Source organism: Lingula anatina, chromosome 2, assembly GCF_051362555.1.
Source record: "Lingula anatina isolate TDL-2025a chromosome 2, LinAna3.0, whole genome shotgun sequence".
Taxonomy (NCBI): Eukaryota; Metazoa; Brachiopoda; class Lingulata; order Lingulida; family Lingulidae; genus Lingula; species Lingula anatina.
In genome coordinates, this window is record NC_141768.1 from 12,956,349 (window position 1) to 12,974,149 (window position 17,801).

Here is a 17,801-nt window from a genome sequence, read left to right on the forward strand (position 1 = left end):
AATTAAAATGGTAGGAGGTAGGTTTGTATTTTCAATGAATTTTCCATAAGGGAAACTCCGTACTTTGACAAACAGCCGTTGTCACTGAACAGTAGTGCTTTCGCCTAGTTCGCAGTGCAGAGCACAGCAGACAGCGGGGAGCATACCCCGGCATATGATATAGCTACACGATCCATCATTTACTCCATTGCCCGTTTTAATGACTCGTGCCCGAGATTAATGGACATTGAGGTGTATTATAATTCCAAAGGTGAACGTTGGCGCAAGGTTGATCTCCTATTCTTTCAATCCATAGATACTGAAGAAGAATACCACCGAAAAAAGTTATGCGTGAAAACAGCCTCTTAACATCTCTCTGCTTGGGTGTGGAATTGCACTGATATGCATGTACGCATGTACATCAGAATGTCTACAAGGTCATTTAGTGTTACGGAGAATTAGTATCATGCACGCATTTTATACTAATGCACATTTGCTTACAGTAATATAGGCGAACTTGCTCTCATGTACGTGTGGGAATTAGAGACAAATAAAATGCATTTCAGTAATGGGGTGCTATGATTCCTGTTGTCGGTGATTTCTGGCCTCTCGTTTGTTTAAAAAATCACACGTTTTAGAGAGAGAGAGAGAGAGAGAGAGAGAGAGAGAGAGAGAGAGAGAACACGGTTAATTAGCACACTCAGCAGTCAAAGCGTGAAAATCAAGATAAAAAAGTAATCGAAAATTCATATTCAGTTGAAAAATCGAGAAGTATGAAAAATAGACACTATATACCATGATATTAGATTTTTTGTCTTAGAAAAAGTAATCGAAAATTCATATTCAGTATGAAATTAAGGGACGCACATGTCTGTCATTATCAAATTGCTTCAGCTAAAAATTGTTCCTCATGGCTTACTTTGATCTTATATCTGCAATTAAATTATTTCAGCGCTCACAATTGTCGACCATTTTCCACACCGAAGGATTGAAACAGAATGAAATTGAAATCTGGTCTGTCATAAGACCACTTCAGAGTTTATCTCGCCGACAAGGCGACACTCGGCACAGTGTACTTGCTATATCTGCCATTTCGCATCTGTGAGCTCTTAACTCGCTAATGTGGTGATCGAACGGTTACAAGTTAACAATATGCAAAAACGAATTACACACGTGCAGATGATACAACGCAGATTAGAAACAAATTTGTGTGGTAGGTTAACGTAATGAAAATGATAACCCAATACCCGCACAAATATGGCCGAAATATATAAATATATATATTTTTTCTTTCAAACTCTACTCCTGAGTGGAAGATGCCATCCATTAGTATAATCAATACACCTGACTGATCAAATTATGGAAAACGCGACGATTGATGATCGATACGCTGTGCAGCGTCCCGGGTCGCTGAAATGCACCCCGACATTCGCCTGCAGTAGCTGTGCACTCACTGCTGGCAAGACCTGCAGACTGGAGCTAGAACTTACAGGCTATGCGCAGTTTCGTTTTCCCTGCAGGCAACCCGTTCCGGGTGGGGTCCACTGGCTTACACTATATATCATGTACAATGAAGTAAAAGCCTTTCTTCAGCCTTGCAGTACATGATGGACTCACGTTGGGAGCAATAATATGATGCTGCACGCTTGTGGCTAGCAGTCTGGCAAGAACTCCACCTGCACAATGATATGAATGCAGTGACATCAAGTAATTAGCTCGAGAGGTACATCTACAAGAGGAAAGAACAGCAGAGAGATCGCGTGGCGAATCTGAACATTGCGTCTTTCATTTCCAGGAAAAAAAGTGACTAAGCTAACAGGTATACGATAATCGGCTCACAATGCCAGAGTTGGGACTTATAGTGCGTGTGTATAGGCTCTCGAATTTTTTCAAGTCTGCCTGCGTTATATTGGTGCTGAGTATGGTGATGTTTTTAGTTGGAATGTCAACGCCTTATTGGGTGACAATTGGACTGCAGAAGAGCAGCGGCCTTTGGCAACACTGTGGAAGCGACAGTGACTGCGAGATACTCCATAATCCACCAAGTAAGCATGATGTATTATATTTATCATTGTACATTATGTGAATGAATAACTTTATCCGAGAATGCAAGCAGCACGGTATTCATTCATTAGAGATATATAGATATATTGGTCCTAAAGATTTCTTTTCTAAGAATATAGTGTTCAAGATTTGGGTTTCTACCTACTACAGTGAACAACATTCCGTTTTGTCTAGCTATTCTAGTTCTTGTGTTTACATGTACATCTTTTATTTTCCATCATAAAAAGAATAATAATCGAAAGTAAGCTGTCCAAAGCCTCCAATTTAACATTTTTTCGCTATAAGTGTGAGGGTTCTCGTCTGTTACATGTAACATTATATCACCTCCCCCCAAATAAATGGAAAGAGAAGAAGAATCTCTTGCGCCCTATCAATTTGGTCATCTCTGAAAACACATGTTGCTGTACATATGTTCACCTTCTTAACATGATTAAGTTATTGTTGCTATATTTGCTATAACAAATGCTAAGTAATTTTTCAAGGGAATCTCTGCCCCATCTAGGTAAAGCAACGTTTACCAGCCATATATCACTTCAGCCACCCAACCAAACGTATTCTGTATAGCATATACGTTTAGTGCTCATTCAATTATTAATCCACTCGGTCTCATACACGATGCATATATCACAAACTTGGCTTATTAGGTGATTTCTGGTGTTCTATATAGCAGGCTGATGAGAATATTCCGCGGATGATTAGATAAAGACTTATTGCTCCAATAGAACATCATACGATGAGCCAATTAATAATGTACCTTGAAAGTAAAGATCGGGTTAGTTATCAGATTCCACCTTTTTTGCACATTTATCATTCTGTATTCTATTCATATCTAAAAGCCTGATCATATAAATTACCAGAGGAATGTCTGAACAAAAGTGAAGAACAAATTAACAGGTCTTAACATTCAGCAAAGTGCACTCAAGAGTGGGCGGTATATTGGAATGGGTTTGGGGGGAGGGGGGTAGGAAGAAGGGGGTTAGGGCAGAAAAGACAGTCATGGTGTATACCGGTGGTTAAATGCACTATTTTCAGTGGTGGATTGACAGGTCCAGATGACGGTGCTTATCTTTTGATAAAACTATACGCTAGGGGTAGATATTAAATTCTTTGCCAACATCTGAGTAATACGGATGGAAGGTTTTCTGACTTCAGAAACCGTAATTCATTGACGACTGAATGCAAAGGAACTACCTCTATCAATGCTTGACATCAATTTTTTTACTGTTTTTCTTTATTTCAGAACCGTTGCATGCCTGTCAGGCATTAGAAATAATATCCCTATTGATGTACATGGGCTTGATTATATTAGCTCTCCTGTATATGCTCCACTCCGCCTTTGAGAAGTCTACGGTGATATTAGCGACCATAGTATTAAGCTTCACTTCAGGTAACTATGAATTTTATACCTTAGATTAAAAAAATCATTAGTACATGTACTGCAGAAATCGGTAAATCTCAGTGTATATGTTACATATTATGTATATTCCTCGCACACTCAGGCACGCGCTCTATGGCACACAAACACGTGAGCGCTCAAAGTAGGTACAAAAAATACCTGTATCGATGCAAGTGACCCTGAGTCTCATAATTATTTGAAACTATCCTTCACTATCAGCATGACTCTGTGGTTACTGATAGTGAAGGTTGGTTTCCAGTAATCTCTGAAACTCAGTTTGATACGCATGCACGCATATACAGCCACAGTGCCCTCCAGGTATATTGTATCATGGTTGCTAAAAGCTCCGCATTGTTTGAGAGTTTGACAAACGACCAAAAGTGATGTGGTCAAATGCTTCAAGAAACCCGCACAAATAAAGAGAGTCGAAGAAAATAAACCAGAACATTACTTTTCAATCAGCTCTTGGAGTTTTACCCTGTCAATTTACACGGCGTAAATCAATTACTGGGCTCTAAGTACAAGCAAAGAGATCTTTTTCATTCTCACAGGTATATCATACCATCGGTTAAAAAATCATTTTGAGCTGCTGCAGGAGTTTGCCGATAGAATGCTTTTAATGAACAATTAGAATATACTTTGTTTATTGATTGAGAGAAAATTGTATGATAAGATTTGTATAGAAATATGTTGGCGGTGTTTCTATAAAGATAAGAAGTTTCTGCAAGTGTTTCTATAAGCCAATAGGTGATATGAAGTGCGCCAAAACAGGATTACCGAGAGGAAAAAAATTGGAAATAACTTAAAAGTAAAATATGCAATACTAGGATGCCTAATATAGGCCATAGCTGTTGGCACTGAATCCCATAGTTAGAATGACCATTCTATTCGACAAACTATGTACGCTTTACAGATGTTGCCGAAAAAAATTGGAAAAAAATTGTTCTCTGATGATTAGATATCTGTTACAAAACATGGCTTGCTCCCCCCCCCTTCCCGACCGAAAATTGCTTACATTATACATACAATTATTACATATACGCCATTAGATAAGGAAGGAACTCTACCTATTATCCGAGCCATTTTCCAAACTAATGCAATTTCCGCTCGTGATATTGTCCGGTGGAGATGATTTATCCATTATTTGCTGTCTTAAATATTCCTTTTATCCTTTCAAATAACCAATGCTAATGTGTCAAAGGCCTGGTGCAAGTTTTTAAGTAATGTTATTACCGACTGAGCATGAAATAGCATATTTACCGGAGCTGAAATCTATGCTTGTAGCCATTACATTGCCTTAAGCTAATCAAAAATAAGTGGTCTCAAAAGAGATCAGTAGAGTTAAGCATGGCAAATAATTGAAATTAGTTAAATACCGCAGGGAAAAAATTGAAGAGTCGTGTTTATTGTCTGCAATCTCGTGAGCTATTTTTTTAATCAACAAAAGGTCCTTTCTTTATTGTCATGCATTTAAATAAATTAATTAATTAATTAAAATGGTAACGTTAGCTATAAGAAAGTATTATTAGATATAAGCTGATTATAGTCAATTTTCACACATTGTGACAAATAATTAGAAAAGTGCAGATTTTTGCAAGAGTATTAATAGGAAATAGTTCAGCACGGTTGATCCGGAGGAGGCGAGAAGTTTTGTCAGATAGGAAATTGCATGGACCTACTGCAGCCATTTAAACTTTATACATGTATATGATGTATATTGGAACAGGCTGTATTATAGTACTGTACATTCCACCTATAAATAAGTATCTGGGGGAGGGCTACTGAAATGTGAATATGACATGTTGAATTTATGCTACTGAAATGTGTGAAATTTGCTGTTATAACCATTTTCGTATAGATGAAAACGCGTGCTTCGTCCAATCCAAACTGACCTCATTAATTTAGTAAGAACATATTAAAAGGCAGTGTGGAATAAAAGTAGAAGGTTAGATCATTTAACCCCCAAGAAACAACTGTAGTCAGCTTTGATAGGTAGGATATCTATTTAAACTGCAGCCACAGTGATCGTGGGGCATGTTTTAGTAGATAAATCCTGCATTTTCTGGTATTTTTTAAACAGAACTCTAGGCTAAGTTGTTTAATTTTTGCGTCTTGCTTGGGCCAATGGCTAAATAAGTTATTGGTTTGTTTTATATGTTGTTGATGTTTGAGTGGAGCTGGGTTTTTTTTCACGTTTTTCTCCTTCAACGATTTGTAGTGTAAAGCTGCTCAGAACACACCATACTGCAAATAATTTAAAGATGTAATCATTACCTATTGATAATTTACACCTGCATCATCTCTAACATTGACTTTCAGATACGTCTTTTATTGGCACAAATGCACTTTAGAATGATGAATCTTTGATGTACATAAGCTGTCTCTCAAAAAGCTTTTAGCACGTTTTAGTTTGTTTAATTTCATCATACTATCCCTCTCGTTTGTTTTGTAGGATTTAGTGAAACGTTTAACATAACAGAAGCACCGGTGCGTGAGTTCTATCTCCTTTTGATACATTTGGTGTCTGTCGGTAAAAAGAGTGGTAAACTTTAAAAGTTTAACTTTAAAAGTCAAAAACACTTCCCACTTTAGATACTGCCCACATCGTTTTGCGGTCCCCGATTTTTTTCACCCTGAGCATGGAAGCATTCAGACTATATGCTTCCATGCCCTGAGCTTCACAGATAACTTGAAACTTACCTCTACACTACATCATACCCTTGAAACGGCAAGGGTATGATATAGTGTAGAGATAGGTTTCAAGTTAGGCCTATCTCTGAGGCTCGGGTGATATAAGTCTAAATGATTCGAAATGACTACAACATAAAGTAAGGATAAGATTTCATATCACTCAAGTGTTTCGTTATCGTCTTTGACAAGATTTGACCTCAGTGCTCGGCAATATTGAATTTTCTTCTTTGTCAATGAAAAAAGAAGTGGAAGTTGTTTTATCTTTATATATACATTGCCCATGTTCTGTTTTATATCATATTCTAATGTTGCATGTTCATGTTCAAATTAGAGAAATTATATACGGTACATTCTTTTCTTCTCTCACATTTTCGATCTTTGTCCGTTGCACTAGTGAGTCTTCAACTTCAAATCCTTTTAAAATACTGCGTACAAACCTGCTTGTAAAACCCCATTTTTTAATAAATTTTTATCAACCCGACTGAAGTCTGATTCATTTTTCGCCTGCCATACAGTACTGTTATCCCACATATCTTAAATCATTAAAACCTTGCTGGTGTGATTAAATATTACACTATTAACACATGCGATAATTACAAAATACATAACTCACTGTATTTTGACATCTTAAGGATGTAGCAAAAGTCGTAACGAAAGTAGAGCACAGAACTAATTAGTTGCCTTAGTTGCCGTTTTTTTTTTTTTAATCGTAAAGAGCTGCGGGCTGAGTATGTCTACATTACATGGCCTTAAATCCGTACGATTCCGTTCAATTTCGCACGGCCACCGTCTACATCTGCTCAGACGCCGTACAAAAAGAGTATTACGGGCAGTACACGTGCACTGTACGGGCATCAAATGTAATCTAGGCTTTACTTCCTTATTTTCAGATTTGTCGATTGATTTCATGAGTGATCATGCCTTATTTTGTAACAGTGAAATCCATCGGCGGTGCTCAAGGTGAATGTGTAGGTGTTTTGTTTGTGTGCGTATGCGTGTAGGTAGGTGCCATCATGTTTGTGTTTGAATAGATGTCTGACGAAGGTGCACGGTCATCTGATTGCAATAATTATTCTTTTTTCACAGGCAAGTATATTTATTTGTTACTGTCTGACCCAAAATGCCAGTTTTTTCCTAGAACCTGGTGATTACAAATGCAAACCATTAAGCAATCTCGTCAGAATATGGTGTTAGATTTATCACTATGGCAGATACTGAATCCACAGAAACAGTGTGAAAGCCAGCATCTTACTCATGATTTTCGCGATTTCATCGTTATTCACCATATTACCATAACACATTTGTCAGAAGCTGAAACCTTTGCAAGGAATCCCTTATTCAAGAGAATTAGCATAAGATAAGACACATGTGGAATTCTGACTCTACAGAAAACTCAAAGGGATTGTGATAACCAAGTAATGAACAGATTTGTATTGTGCATTTTTGTATTCATATATGCCAATGAAACTTTGAATTTGAATAAGATGAACGGAACATTACACATCATAATTGTTCGTAACAATTATAACGTATGTACGTAGTAACGTATATTTTGGCGGCCATTTTTGACTTGCATCATCATCATTACGACTGGCATATGATGTAACTAACGCTTTGGTTTTATTGGCCTTTATTGACTTGCATCATTGTCGTTTGATCTTATTTATCAGCCCAACACACAAATAATACATGTATAATGCTGCAGCAATTTTGATTTGACGTGTGCAAACGCAACGTAATTCAAAGTTTAGATGACGATACTCGTAGTTGTTTTAACGAATTGTCATTGAGAAAAGTGCGATTCTGTTTATGCTTTCGGGAGTGAACTAAAAGCAAACATATCTGCATTTCAAACCAGCAGTCACGCCCGGCACCTGTGTTTTTTATATCCTTTAGAGCCAATAATTCGTGCACAGTATACTAAAGGGGGTCCATTGAGGCGAAAATCGGAACAATTTGATCCTTTGTCAGGGAGAACATTCTTCATAACTTAGGTTTACAGATCTGACGGAATTATCTCTCCCTGTGGCCTTCACATGCCTTCTGAACATGCAAATGAAATATCATAGCAAGTTGCAAATCCCATTAAATATTTTACCGAAAATCCCCTTGGTTTAATACAAGTCCTCAAATGCCACGACAACTCGCTAAGATTTGCTTCTATTCTTAACTGATTCCTATCTCGCAGATTATAATTTGCGTAGGAAGAAAGAACAGTTTCTTTGACTGAAGTAACTAATATTTCAGTTTTACTATGAATCAATTAGCTCATGTCATTCTGACATGCAAAATTGACACTTAATAAGCAATTTATATCGTGCCTCAATATTAGTGTTTCAAAGCCAAATCAAATTATTTTGATTAAACCTCTTCTCCGTATTCGATACCTAGACCTTCGAAGGGTTTTTATTCTGGCAATACGCCGCAGAGTAGACTGTAGACTGCAAAGCAGAAGTATAGACCTAACATTGTGCCAGTTAAAACCCTAATTATATACAGGAAGTTAAAACAGGAATGTACTTGCGTAACATACAACAAAATTGTAAATTTGTCTTGTCTATGCCTAGGTTTACATCCCTTCCAAATCCAAAGTAAGCCAAGTTGCCTTTCAAAACCGGCACTAAGTTGGTCGAGTCGTCAAAAGACCTTGGAATATCGACCTTGATTAAACATGGTTAATCCAATGTTGTCAAAAAAAGACTTAATTTAAATGGTGGTGTTCCAAATGGGAGTCGTCTGTATTTCATTTTTTTAAATTAAAATACAGCACCTAATGATGAACTTGTTTCTGCAGGGTCTATGTGTTTTGCTTGCAACAAATGCTGTGTAGGCCTACTCATTGTTTTTTTTTTTTTTTTTTTTTTTTTTTTTGCTGCTGCTCTGCATGGCAACACACGCCTACTGGGGGACTCTTTTGACGTAGATATAATATAGATCTATAAAGGCACATTTAAGATCACGCGATTCGATTGATGGAATATTAGTCATAAGTACCACCAAGGCGTTAGCATGAACACCGCCAAGTAGCCATTTGATACGCTTAGACCGCATTCTCAACGAATTGAGCCAGACTTTACAAATCCTGAGAACTAAAAATGGCGGACGTACATGAAAGAAAAACAGCCTAATCTTTTAATAGTCTCTCCGCCTCTCACACGCCTCCCCACACGTCGTCCCTGCGGGGTACAGTAATTAAATCTCGGCTCCGAACATGAATAATATCTCTGGTGATATTATCTCCGTAGATCGTCGATTCATTGCTGCTCTACGGGCCAATTCATTCCTTTTTCGTCTCTGTTTTGAAAGATAATAGAACTGAAGAGCTTTTTTCCTTCGATCGCCTTCAGCCGCCATGCTTTCTTCACCACGAGTTTAACTGATGAGCATGCGCACTTAATATTTCTCAGGTAGCTTCCGCATGGCGAACAGAGCCGAGATTTAATTACTGTACCCCGCAGGGACGACGTGTGGGGAGGCGTGTGAGAGGCGGAGAGACCATTAAAAGATTAGGCGGTTTTTCTTTCATGTACGTCCGCCATTTTTAGTTCTCAGGATTTGTAAAGCCTGGCTCAATTCGTTGAGAATGCGGCCTTAGTTGCTTTAGCATCAGATCATAAGTTATTTTATCGCTGAATTAAGAGATATTTTACCTGATCGTGCAGTTTAACTCGTCAAAAACATTATTCCACATAAAAATTCGTATATCAGGCGTAGGTGATTTAAACAATGCCGTCTGTTTTAACCAATGTTTATAGTTTAGTTTGCACACGACTTTTACACAATTAGTATTTCACAATATCTTATTACTGCGGCGCAAGACCTATTTGAATATGAATCTGTCTCACAGCACACAATCCGATTTTTGCTAAGTATTTTTCAATATCTTTCTCGATAACTTTGGCCAATAATAATTGTGGACTCCGTAGTTGTAGGGGACACCTGCTGAGTTTCCCGTGTATTTAAAAGGCAGGCACAGAGTATTCCGTCTAAATATGATATTTTATAGTCTAAAATTATTCTTTAGTGGCTTTAGGTTTATGCCATTTGTAGTCATCTTTGTAAACAGCGCTAATTAATACGTTTGTCTAGCGCTGTACTCATACATAAGTATTTATTAGCAGTGGTAAGAATTATTATCACAATTATTTTAGATGGTTTTGTCTTCTTATCCAATACAAACTCTTTACCAATGCATAAAAACATAATCTTTATCATATTCCTTCAAACACCATTGTGCCATATGCATTAAGGCATAATTACAAATGCAGTTATTCTGTCCATAGGATTGTTTTTCTTTTACGTAATATTTAAACTAAGATAGATTGTCTGCTCATTTGTTGTCTTTCCGAACCATCAAATGATTAAGCCGCTTGGTTTCTTTCTTCTTTTTTTTTTTTTTTTTTTTTTTGTTTGTACGGTGATCTATCTAATCTTCCTGTTGCAGCTACGAAAATTTACATGACGCCAGCCTTCAACGAAAAACGACTTCATTATACTGATCATCAAAAATATTGATGAACTTTGCAATGCAATCAATTACTCAGCTTCGGCAACCCTCCGCCGTTTCTGTGATATCAACTCGTGGCCTCATACAGTATGCATTTTAATTTCCGTCTATCCTCTTGCTGGTTGGTATTGTGTTTGCAGATTCGTTCTAGAGAGAGTGTGACTTCGTATTAGGGGCTGCAGCTGACAAATGTCAGTGTTTACTGGCAATGTTTACAGAGGGAATTTCTGAGTTTTTAATTAGTCAAGAAAAAGCTCTAAATTGATAATAATATTACCAATTTACAAATTCAGACAGATGGAATGTTTTCAGTCGACAAATAAACGTAGAGACCGAAATACGATTTATGACTCCATAAAATATCTTTTTTTTTTCATCAAATCACAGTGTCACGCCTTTGCATATTTTGATGATATCATTATGGGTGTCTAGGGCTAGGGAAAAGTGATAGAAAAGGATGAAAAAACTTTTGATTTCCTTAAATCCCATTTCGATCATGCTTTAAGCGAATTTAGTCTGCTCTGGCCAACTTAAAGCAAGGGATTCCACTTTGAAAGCAATTACACATGTCAGGAATGATTGACTATTCGGCTTGTAGCATATAATCTTGATAGAATTTTCATTTCCTTTGGGTTCTTTGAATCAATATAGATCAATAATGCAGTCATAATATACTCCGAGCCCCCTCTCAGCCCTGCGTTTAGTCTCTTATTAGATAATAAAAGGTTAGCATTAAGTGCTATAGTTATTTTCACGAAGTAATAATCTTGGTTTGAGACCATCACTGTCAAAGTGCGCCCCTTTTTTTTTTGACTTATGAAGCACCGTTTCATTAAAGTCTGTACATGATATGGTTCATAAACAGCACCCAACCATACGTGTCCGCAGGCTTGTTGGGAAGAATTGATAATAAAAACAATAAGTTCCGGATTTCGAGACAGGAGAATGAAAAATTACCAAGATTCTTAACACAAGGACGAGCAAGTGCACTTGACTACACTTCCTACATTGCCTTGGCGCAAGGTGAAGATCATTTGATATAAGCTGATGTAATGCGGTTTACTATATGAAAAAAAAAAAAAAAAAAAAAAAAACGAGAGTGCCCATTTAGTGTGAAGTGCCATTATCTTGACCATAAATTTATTCTGTGGGTCATCCATTGGTTTACAGGCTGATTTGAAAATAGACAAAGAAGATCTGAATGAGTCGATATTCATTTGGAAATAAGCGGTTCCAAGGCGCTTTTTCGTTTGATAACGACAATTCCTGTATGATTTAGTTATACTGGGGAATCAATTGTACGCATCTTAATTGCTACATCAATCAGAAAACACAGCATTTAACAGCTTTTGTGTAATATCGTAATACAAGACGTAAGATAGCAATCTTCATCAATGCAATTCTATTTTTCAGATCCCTTATATGGATAGATATGACCACTGGGGATGGTAAAAAGCAATGATTAATTGTTGAAATCAAATTTGTTAGAATTGTTAGGATGATAAATGTTGGGGCACTTGAATCATTGAGTCATTTTGATGGATATAAAAAAGGGTAAGATTTTTAGTCAGACAGCCGGGGGCGAACGTCAGCACACCCTTTGCAGTTTCCCGCAAGAATCAGCCAACTTTCTCTCTCGCCGGACTCTCTCTCTTTCTCAACGCGAAACACAATAGAAAACGACCCTTGATTGCATTTGTGCAATGCGATCGCTGACTTCCTCACGTTCTAGACCCTGTTTTACATAATACTAAGAATGTAGTACCAATAATTCTTGATATTAGTCAACTGGGAAGATCTTCATTTCAGGCGTGGGCACGATTCTTGGTCTGTCACGGGCAGTTTTACAAAGGCTCCATGCAACCTAGCAAAACTGTACATAGTAAGAATAAACAGAATATTCATCTGACATGGGCGTTAATTGGCAAATGATTAAAATAATGGCATCCGTTCAAGAGGTTGCAGCGGCTTGGGGCCTTGAACAATAATAACTCACTGCCCAGCGTAGGAGAAGAAAATCACCTGCAGGTGAACAAGTGCGCGCGTTCATTTTTATCCAGTGCCAGGAGGTGACGATGACAGATTTTGTAGCGATATAAAAACACAGCACACCTATGATAAAACAATCCGGGTGTTAATTTATTTGTTAGGTATATATTGTTGAAATCAGGGTGCGTCATAAGTAAAAAAAAAGTTATGTTTGGTTAAGGGGCCATTCAGAACAAGTTGATCCTCGGACCAACAGATTCACAAATATGGCCGACCCACTTGAAAGATTGCAGTATAGACACTGAATAGACACTGAATAGATCCCCTGCAGCGATTATGCGGTAAGCATTCAAGTGGGTCGACCATATTTGATCCGCAGATCTGTTAGTCCACGTATCAACTTTGGATGTGAAAGTGGTCTAAGCTGAAACATTTTGCTGGATTTCGGCTTTGCTCTAACAGCAAACCTTCCTGAAATTATATTTACTATTTAAAAATGGGGTCAAGACGCCAGACTGCCCCTGTACTGATCTTTGAACGTATCAAACAAAAATGCCCCCTATATAAACTCATACAGACACTTTCAAACGAAGGTGGGCTAAAGGTTTTCCCGTTTAACCTATTAATGTTGACAGGCATGCTGTTAACTGGCATCTGGTGTGTTCTCTCCCACGCTGTATAAAGAGGAGGCCCAAATCATCTCAATTTCTATTTCAAGTTTAAAGATCTTGAGTCATCTGTTATTTTCATTTTAATTTATCTCATGGTACATATGGTGTTTTTTTTTTTAAATATAATTTTAGATTTTACAGTAGTTTCATCTCATCTTTTTGTAACAGTTTTCTCTATGTTATCATTATCGTTACTTCATCTTATTTACTTATTCATCTTTGCCCCATGTTAGTTTGATTAATACGTTCATATGGTAAGTTGTTTATCCTGGCTACGGCTGGGGAAAAGAATTTTTGCTCCTCATACATTTGAATGCCAGTACACGCGTCTATGTCACTTTCACGTCGTGATTAGAATTAGGGATATCAAAAGTAATACATAAGAAGCTTCTGTTATATTGTGGGAGAAAATAATTTTCTTTAAAGCATTATTGTAACATAAGATTTTTTCATTTAGATATTACTCATGCACATGCGCAAAACTGGAATTTTTGACATGATATTAATTATTGATATTAACACCATATTAACACCACTGAAGTAATTAACAGTGATGAAATGCTTTTGGAGAAGGAAAAATGAAAAGGAAATATGCACATTGTGAATCAGATATGTTCTAAGCACGTATTTCGATGTGAGTTTTGCCATACATAGATTTTTATTTTACACCCACATATCTGAAGGCTAAAGGTAAAAAAAACAGTACTGTGATGTTTTGAAAAAAAGAGTTAAGAAATAGATTCGTGTGTGTGTGTTTTATAGAATAGAATCAAGGAATGCAAGGGGTGCATTCATCATGATTGCGGTAGTGGTGATGTAGCGCAACTGGTTGAATGCGGCGTGACCCTTCTTAAACCACGGTCAGCGAGTTGCAACGAAGTTTGCCTTTAGCAGCTGAACATTGACTGTGCATAGAATACCAGTATACTCGTCACGCCATTCAGCTTTACTTTCTTTATTTTAGAAACAGTAAATTACTTGACTAGTGTTTTTTGCCAAAACCAGGACTGTGTCTGAAAAATGGAATCCTGATTATGACGGCAATCTACTAGCTGGATTCAGGATTTTATTTGGAGGAAGGGTGGGGGGAGAATCATTCATTGCATAGGCATTATGCCTCAGATATATTTTAGTCAGCTTGCGTACTTTTGCTCCGTGACCGCCCTCAGTTCAGTAAAAGTCTTGACACTTATTGAACTCTATTTGTACAAATATCAACTCTCCACTTTTTTCAATATTGTTAAATTATTGAAAATATAAAACCAGTTAAGATGTACTATACTGGAATTATGAAAGCTGACGCTAGTAATGTAAGTGTGAGCTCACCCAACTCAACTTACATCGGCGTTAAATCGTCGGACTTAAATCGCCACCCTATGTAACTTATTTCAGTGTGAGTTATTATCATTATTTTTTTTTTAGAAATGAGCTCTGTGCTATATCTTGGGAAAAGCACCTTCCCCATCCTTCCGTAGAATAATTCGCATCAGTGAAATGCTTTAAAACTATAACATCATCTACAAAATAATGAGATTATCAACTTGCATAGTCTTTGAGTGAAAGTTTTAGCATAATTGTTACAGATCGATGTGGTATTGATACAATTTGAAAACTTCTTGGCCGCTGTGAACCCCCTAAGGATGTGATTTGTTAACCCGCAGACGATTGCTTTGATCAGGTTGGCACGATCAGAGCGCCTTGTCATGAGATTCTGCACTCCTGATTTATGAACCGTAAATGCATCCACTAAAACCCCTAAATATTAGTTTTTCAAAGCTTTAGTTGGGTCTACACAAAAAGGGTCTATTGTTCTGGTGACCTTTTTGTATTCAGACGGACAATTTTCCAATTTAGAGTCGCTATATATTGTTAGGGCAACATTTACATTTTACCAAATCTCGTATAATTTCATTTCAAATCTTACCACACATTTCCGTGACAGGATATGTATATGTGTTATATATTTATATATGCTTTTCCACTGAAAAGCATTTGCTCGTAATTGTTTTCATCATTTATCTATTCATTTCTATTTTATTAATTTATAAACTTATACAACATATTATTTTTTACTACAATAATGTATTGCTTTTCAGCATTCACCATGCTAGTTGGAGTAATAATCTATGGAACAAAAGTGAAAGAAGATCTGGCAGGAACCGGTGTGGCCTGGTCTTTGTGGCTGGTGGTGATATCCGCCTTGATGAATATTGCCGTAGGAACATTATTCGTTCTGCACAAAAAGGCACGGACCTGCTAGCAAATGTCTTCTATTGAAGATGAAAACTGCGATGAACTCCCACATCAGAAAGGATTTGATCGGTGAATCGATTTGGATTTTATTTGTAACTATGTTTACGCCCTGCACTTAATCCTTGCAGTAGGAAGAGGGTTTTTGATATCAAAGAATTACGATATATCGAACTCGAAAAATGTAATGAAAGAGGATAAAGCATTTGTTGAACTGGAACAAGAACAGGAAAAAGCAGAAAGGCATCACTGAATTGGTTGTATTATAACTTCAGGATGGCTAATTGGCAGATATCTGATCGCATGAAAGGCGAATATACTAAATAAATTTGAACCTTTCGAGGATAAAAAGAATAAATGAAAAGCGGGAGGCTAGTTGCAATTACAGACCAATCAATTTCCTGAAATGTCATTACGACGGCCTAAAGTGTTGAATGTAAGGAAGATATAGACAGTACGAAAATTGATGGTGCATGTATATATAAATTAGTCCCGTGTCTACTTGAAGAAACTGAAATCTCGGTCTGCTGTATGCTTGTTTAAATTTCAATTGTATTTCGGATGGTACATTCAGCGTCATGATTTATTAATAACGTGCTTCCAGTCAGGCAATTCATCATTGATCAAAAACCATCAGGTTTATCTAGTGTTTTGATCGATAGTCCTACTGATTAGATTTTACAGAAACAAAGAACTTCGACATACATGCAGGCCTACTACGCTTGTACATGGATTATTTTACCCTTTTCTAACAACGAACTATATTGTGAAATTATAAAGAGCAATGACGTTGATATCTACGACGGGAGATACTCTTTTTTAGTTTAACACAAAAGTTGTTTAATATGTTTATAGCATTTATATACCTCACACACACACACACACACACACACACACATCACCTTTTTGATTTAATTTTATAGATTTTTTGTTGGTGTGACAGTAAACTAAACGCGGTATAGAATACAGTGTATATCTTAAAAGTAGTCACTCGGCTGTTCAATTAAAGTTGCTCACGGCCTACAAGCATATAATGAGTAGGAAGGCATTATAATTTCTTGATGTACCTGGAACAGCCAGAATAATCAACTGTAAAAGTAATGTGCTGTAGCGCAAAGTGTCCCTGAAACCAGAGATATGCGTCATTATTGCTGCACGCAATCTTTGAGCCCAAAAATGCCTCAACATGTGCCTCCTGACTGCAAATGGTTCAGCGTCCTTCTTGTCAATCATGCGCACTTCAATTTGGCACCATAACATACACCTTTATGAAAACCATGTAGCTTTATGAGAGAACAGTTTCATTAGCTCTGTATGTATCAATTTAAATTATTGTTTTTCTTTTTATCAAGAGCTTACAAAATATGTGGGTATTACCTGATTAGGGGCAATTGACCCGGATTTTCATTCCAGGTGAAATGACCCTAGTCATTTACTCCCTGATGATGGTGACTGACAGTCACAGAAATATTGGAGGTAATACCCACATATTTTGTAAGTTTAAAACATTTTCCACTTAAATTAGAAATCGTTGGGATGGAATGTACATAGGCTACATCTTTTTGCGTAAAACATTACACTTTTATCATTATTTCTTTATTTTAATGTCTTGAAAATAAGCTAATTTTAACAATGATTGCATGTATTATAAAAGCGTATGCTTTATTGACACAATCCCAGCTTTTTCGGTATAGTTGGCAAAAATGTAACATTTGTGAAGACATTTTCATCTGCTACCTGTTGCAGTCTTTCTCGGTGCTGTCGACCTTGTTTGGCCACTAGGTGGAGACATGGGCAAAAATGACGTTATAACTTGGCCTGTGTAGGCCTGTGTGCCAGTCTCATCACCTAGAGTGTGAAACAAGGATTAAAGTAGCGAGGAAGACTGTTAGACATGACGCAATACATCAAGGAGAATTTATTATCTTATCACTGAATGGTTAAGTTTTGGCAGGCCTACCGATGGCCTCGTTTTTAAGTTTGTGGATGAAAATGTTTTTACGTCCACATAGGTTTCCTTTATCCTCTACCAGAGCAGCCGATTAAATATGTGCACTTTCTCACAGCAGAGAATCGTGTCATTAATACCCAGAGACATATCTGTGAATATCTAGTGAAAAATCCATCTGTGACCCTGGTAGAGGGTAGGATTTTCTGCATCAGTTGTGCGATGCGCCAAACTTCGATGAGGTGTATTTAATTGTAAACATCCAACTTCTAACTTAATGGTTGTACTACGGACGCAGCTATACTG

General features: G+C 37.1%; 1 protein-coding gene across 1 annotated transcript; it reads left to right on the forward strand.

The window, feature by feature from the left end:
• The first annotated feature begins 1,329 nt into the window (after window positions 1-1,329).
• Window positions 1,330-17,021, forward strand: LOC106176435 (uncharacterized). The gene is made up of 3 exons (XM_013558812.3): window positions 1,330-2,024; window positions 3,284-3,430; window positions 15,394-17,021. The coding sequence occupies exons 1-3, from the start codon at window positions 1,820-1,822 to the stop codon at window positions 15,555-15,557; spliced, it is 516 nt and encodes a 171-aa protein (XP_013414266.1). The 5' UTR covers window positions 1,330-1,819; the 3' UTR covers window positions 15,558-17,021.
• The last annotated feature ends 780 nt before the right edge of the window (window positions 17,022-17,801 follow it).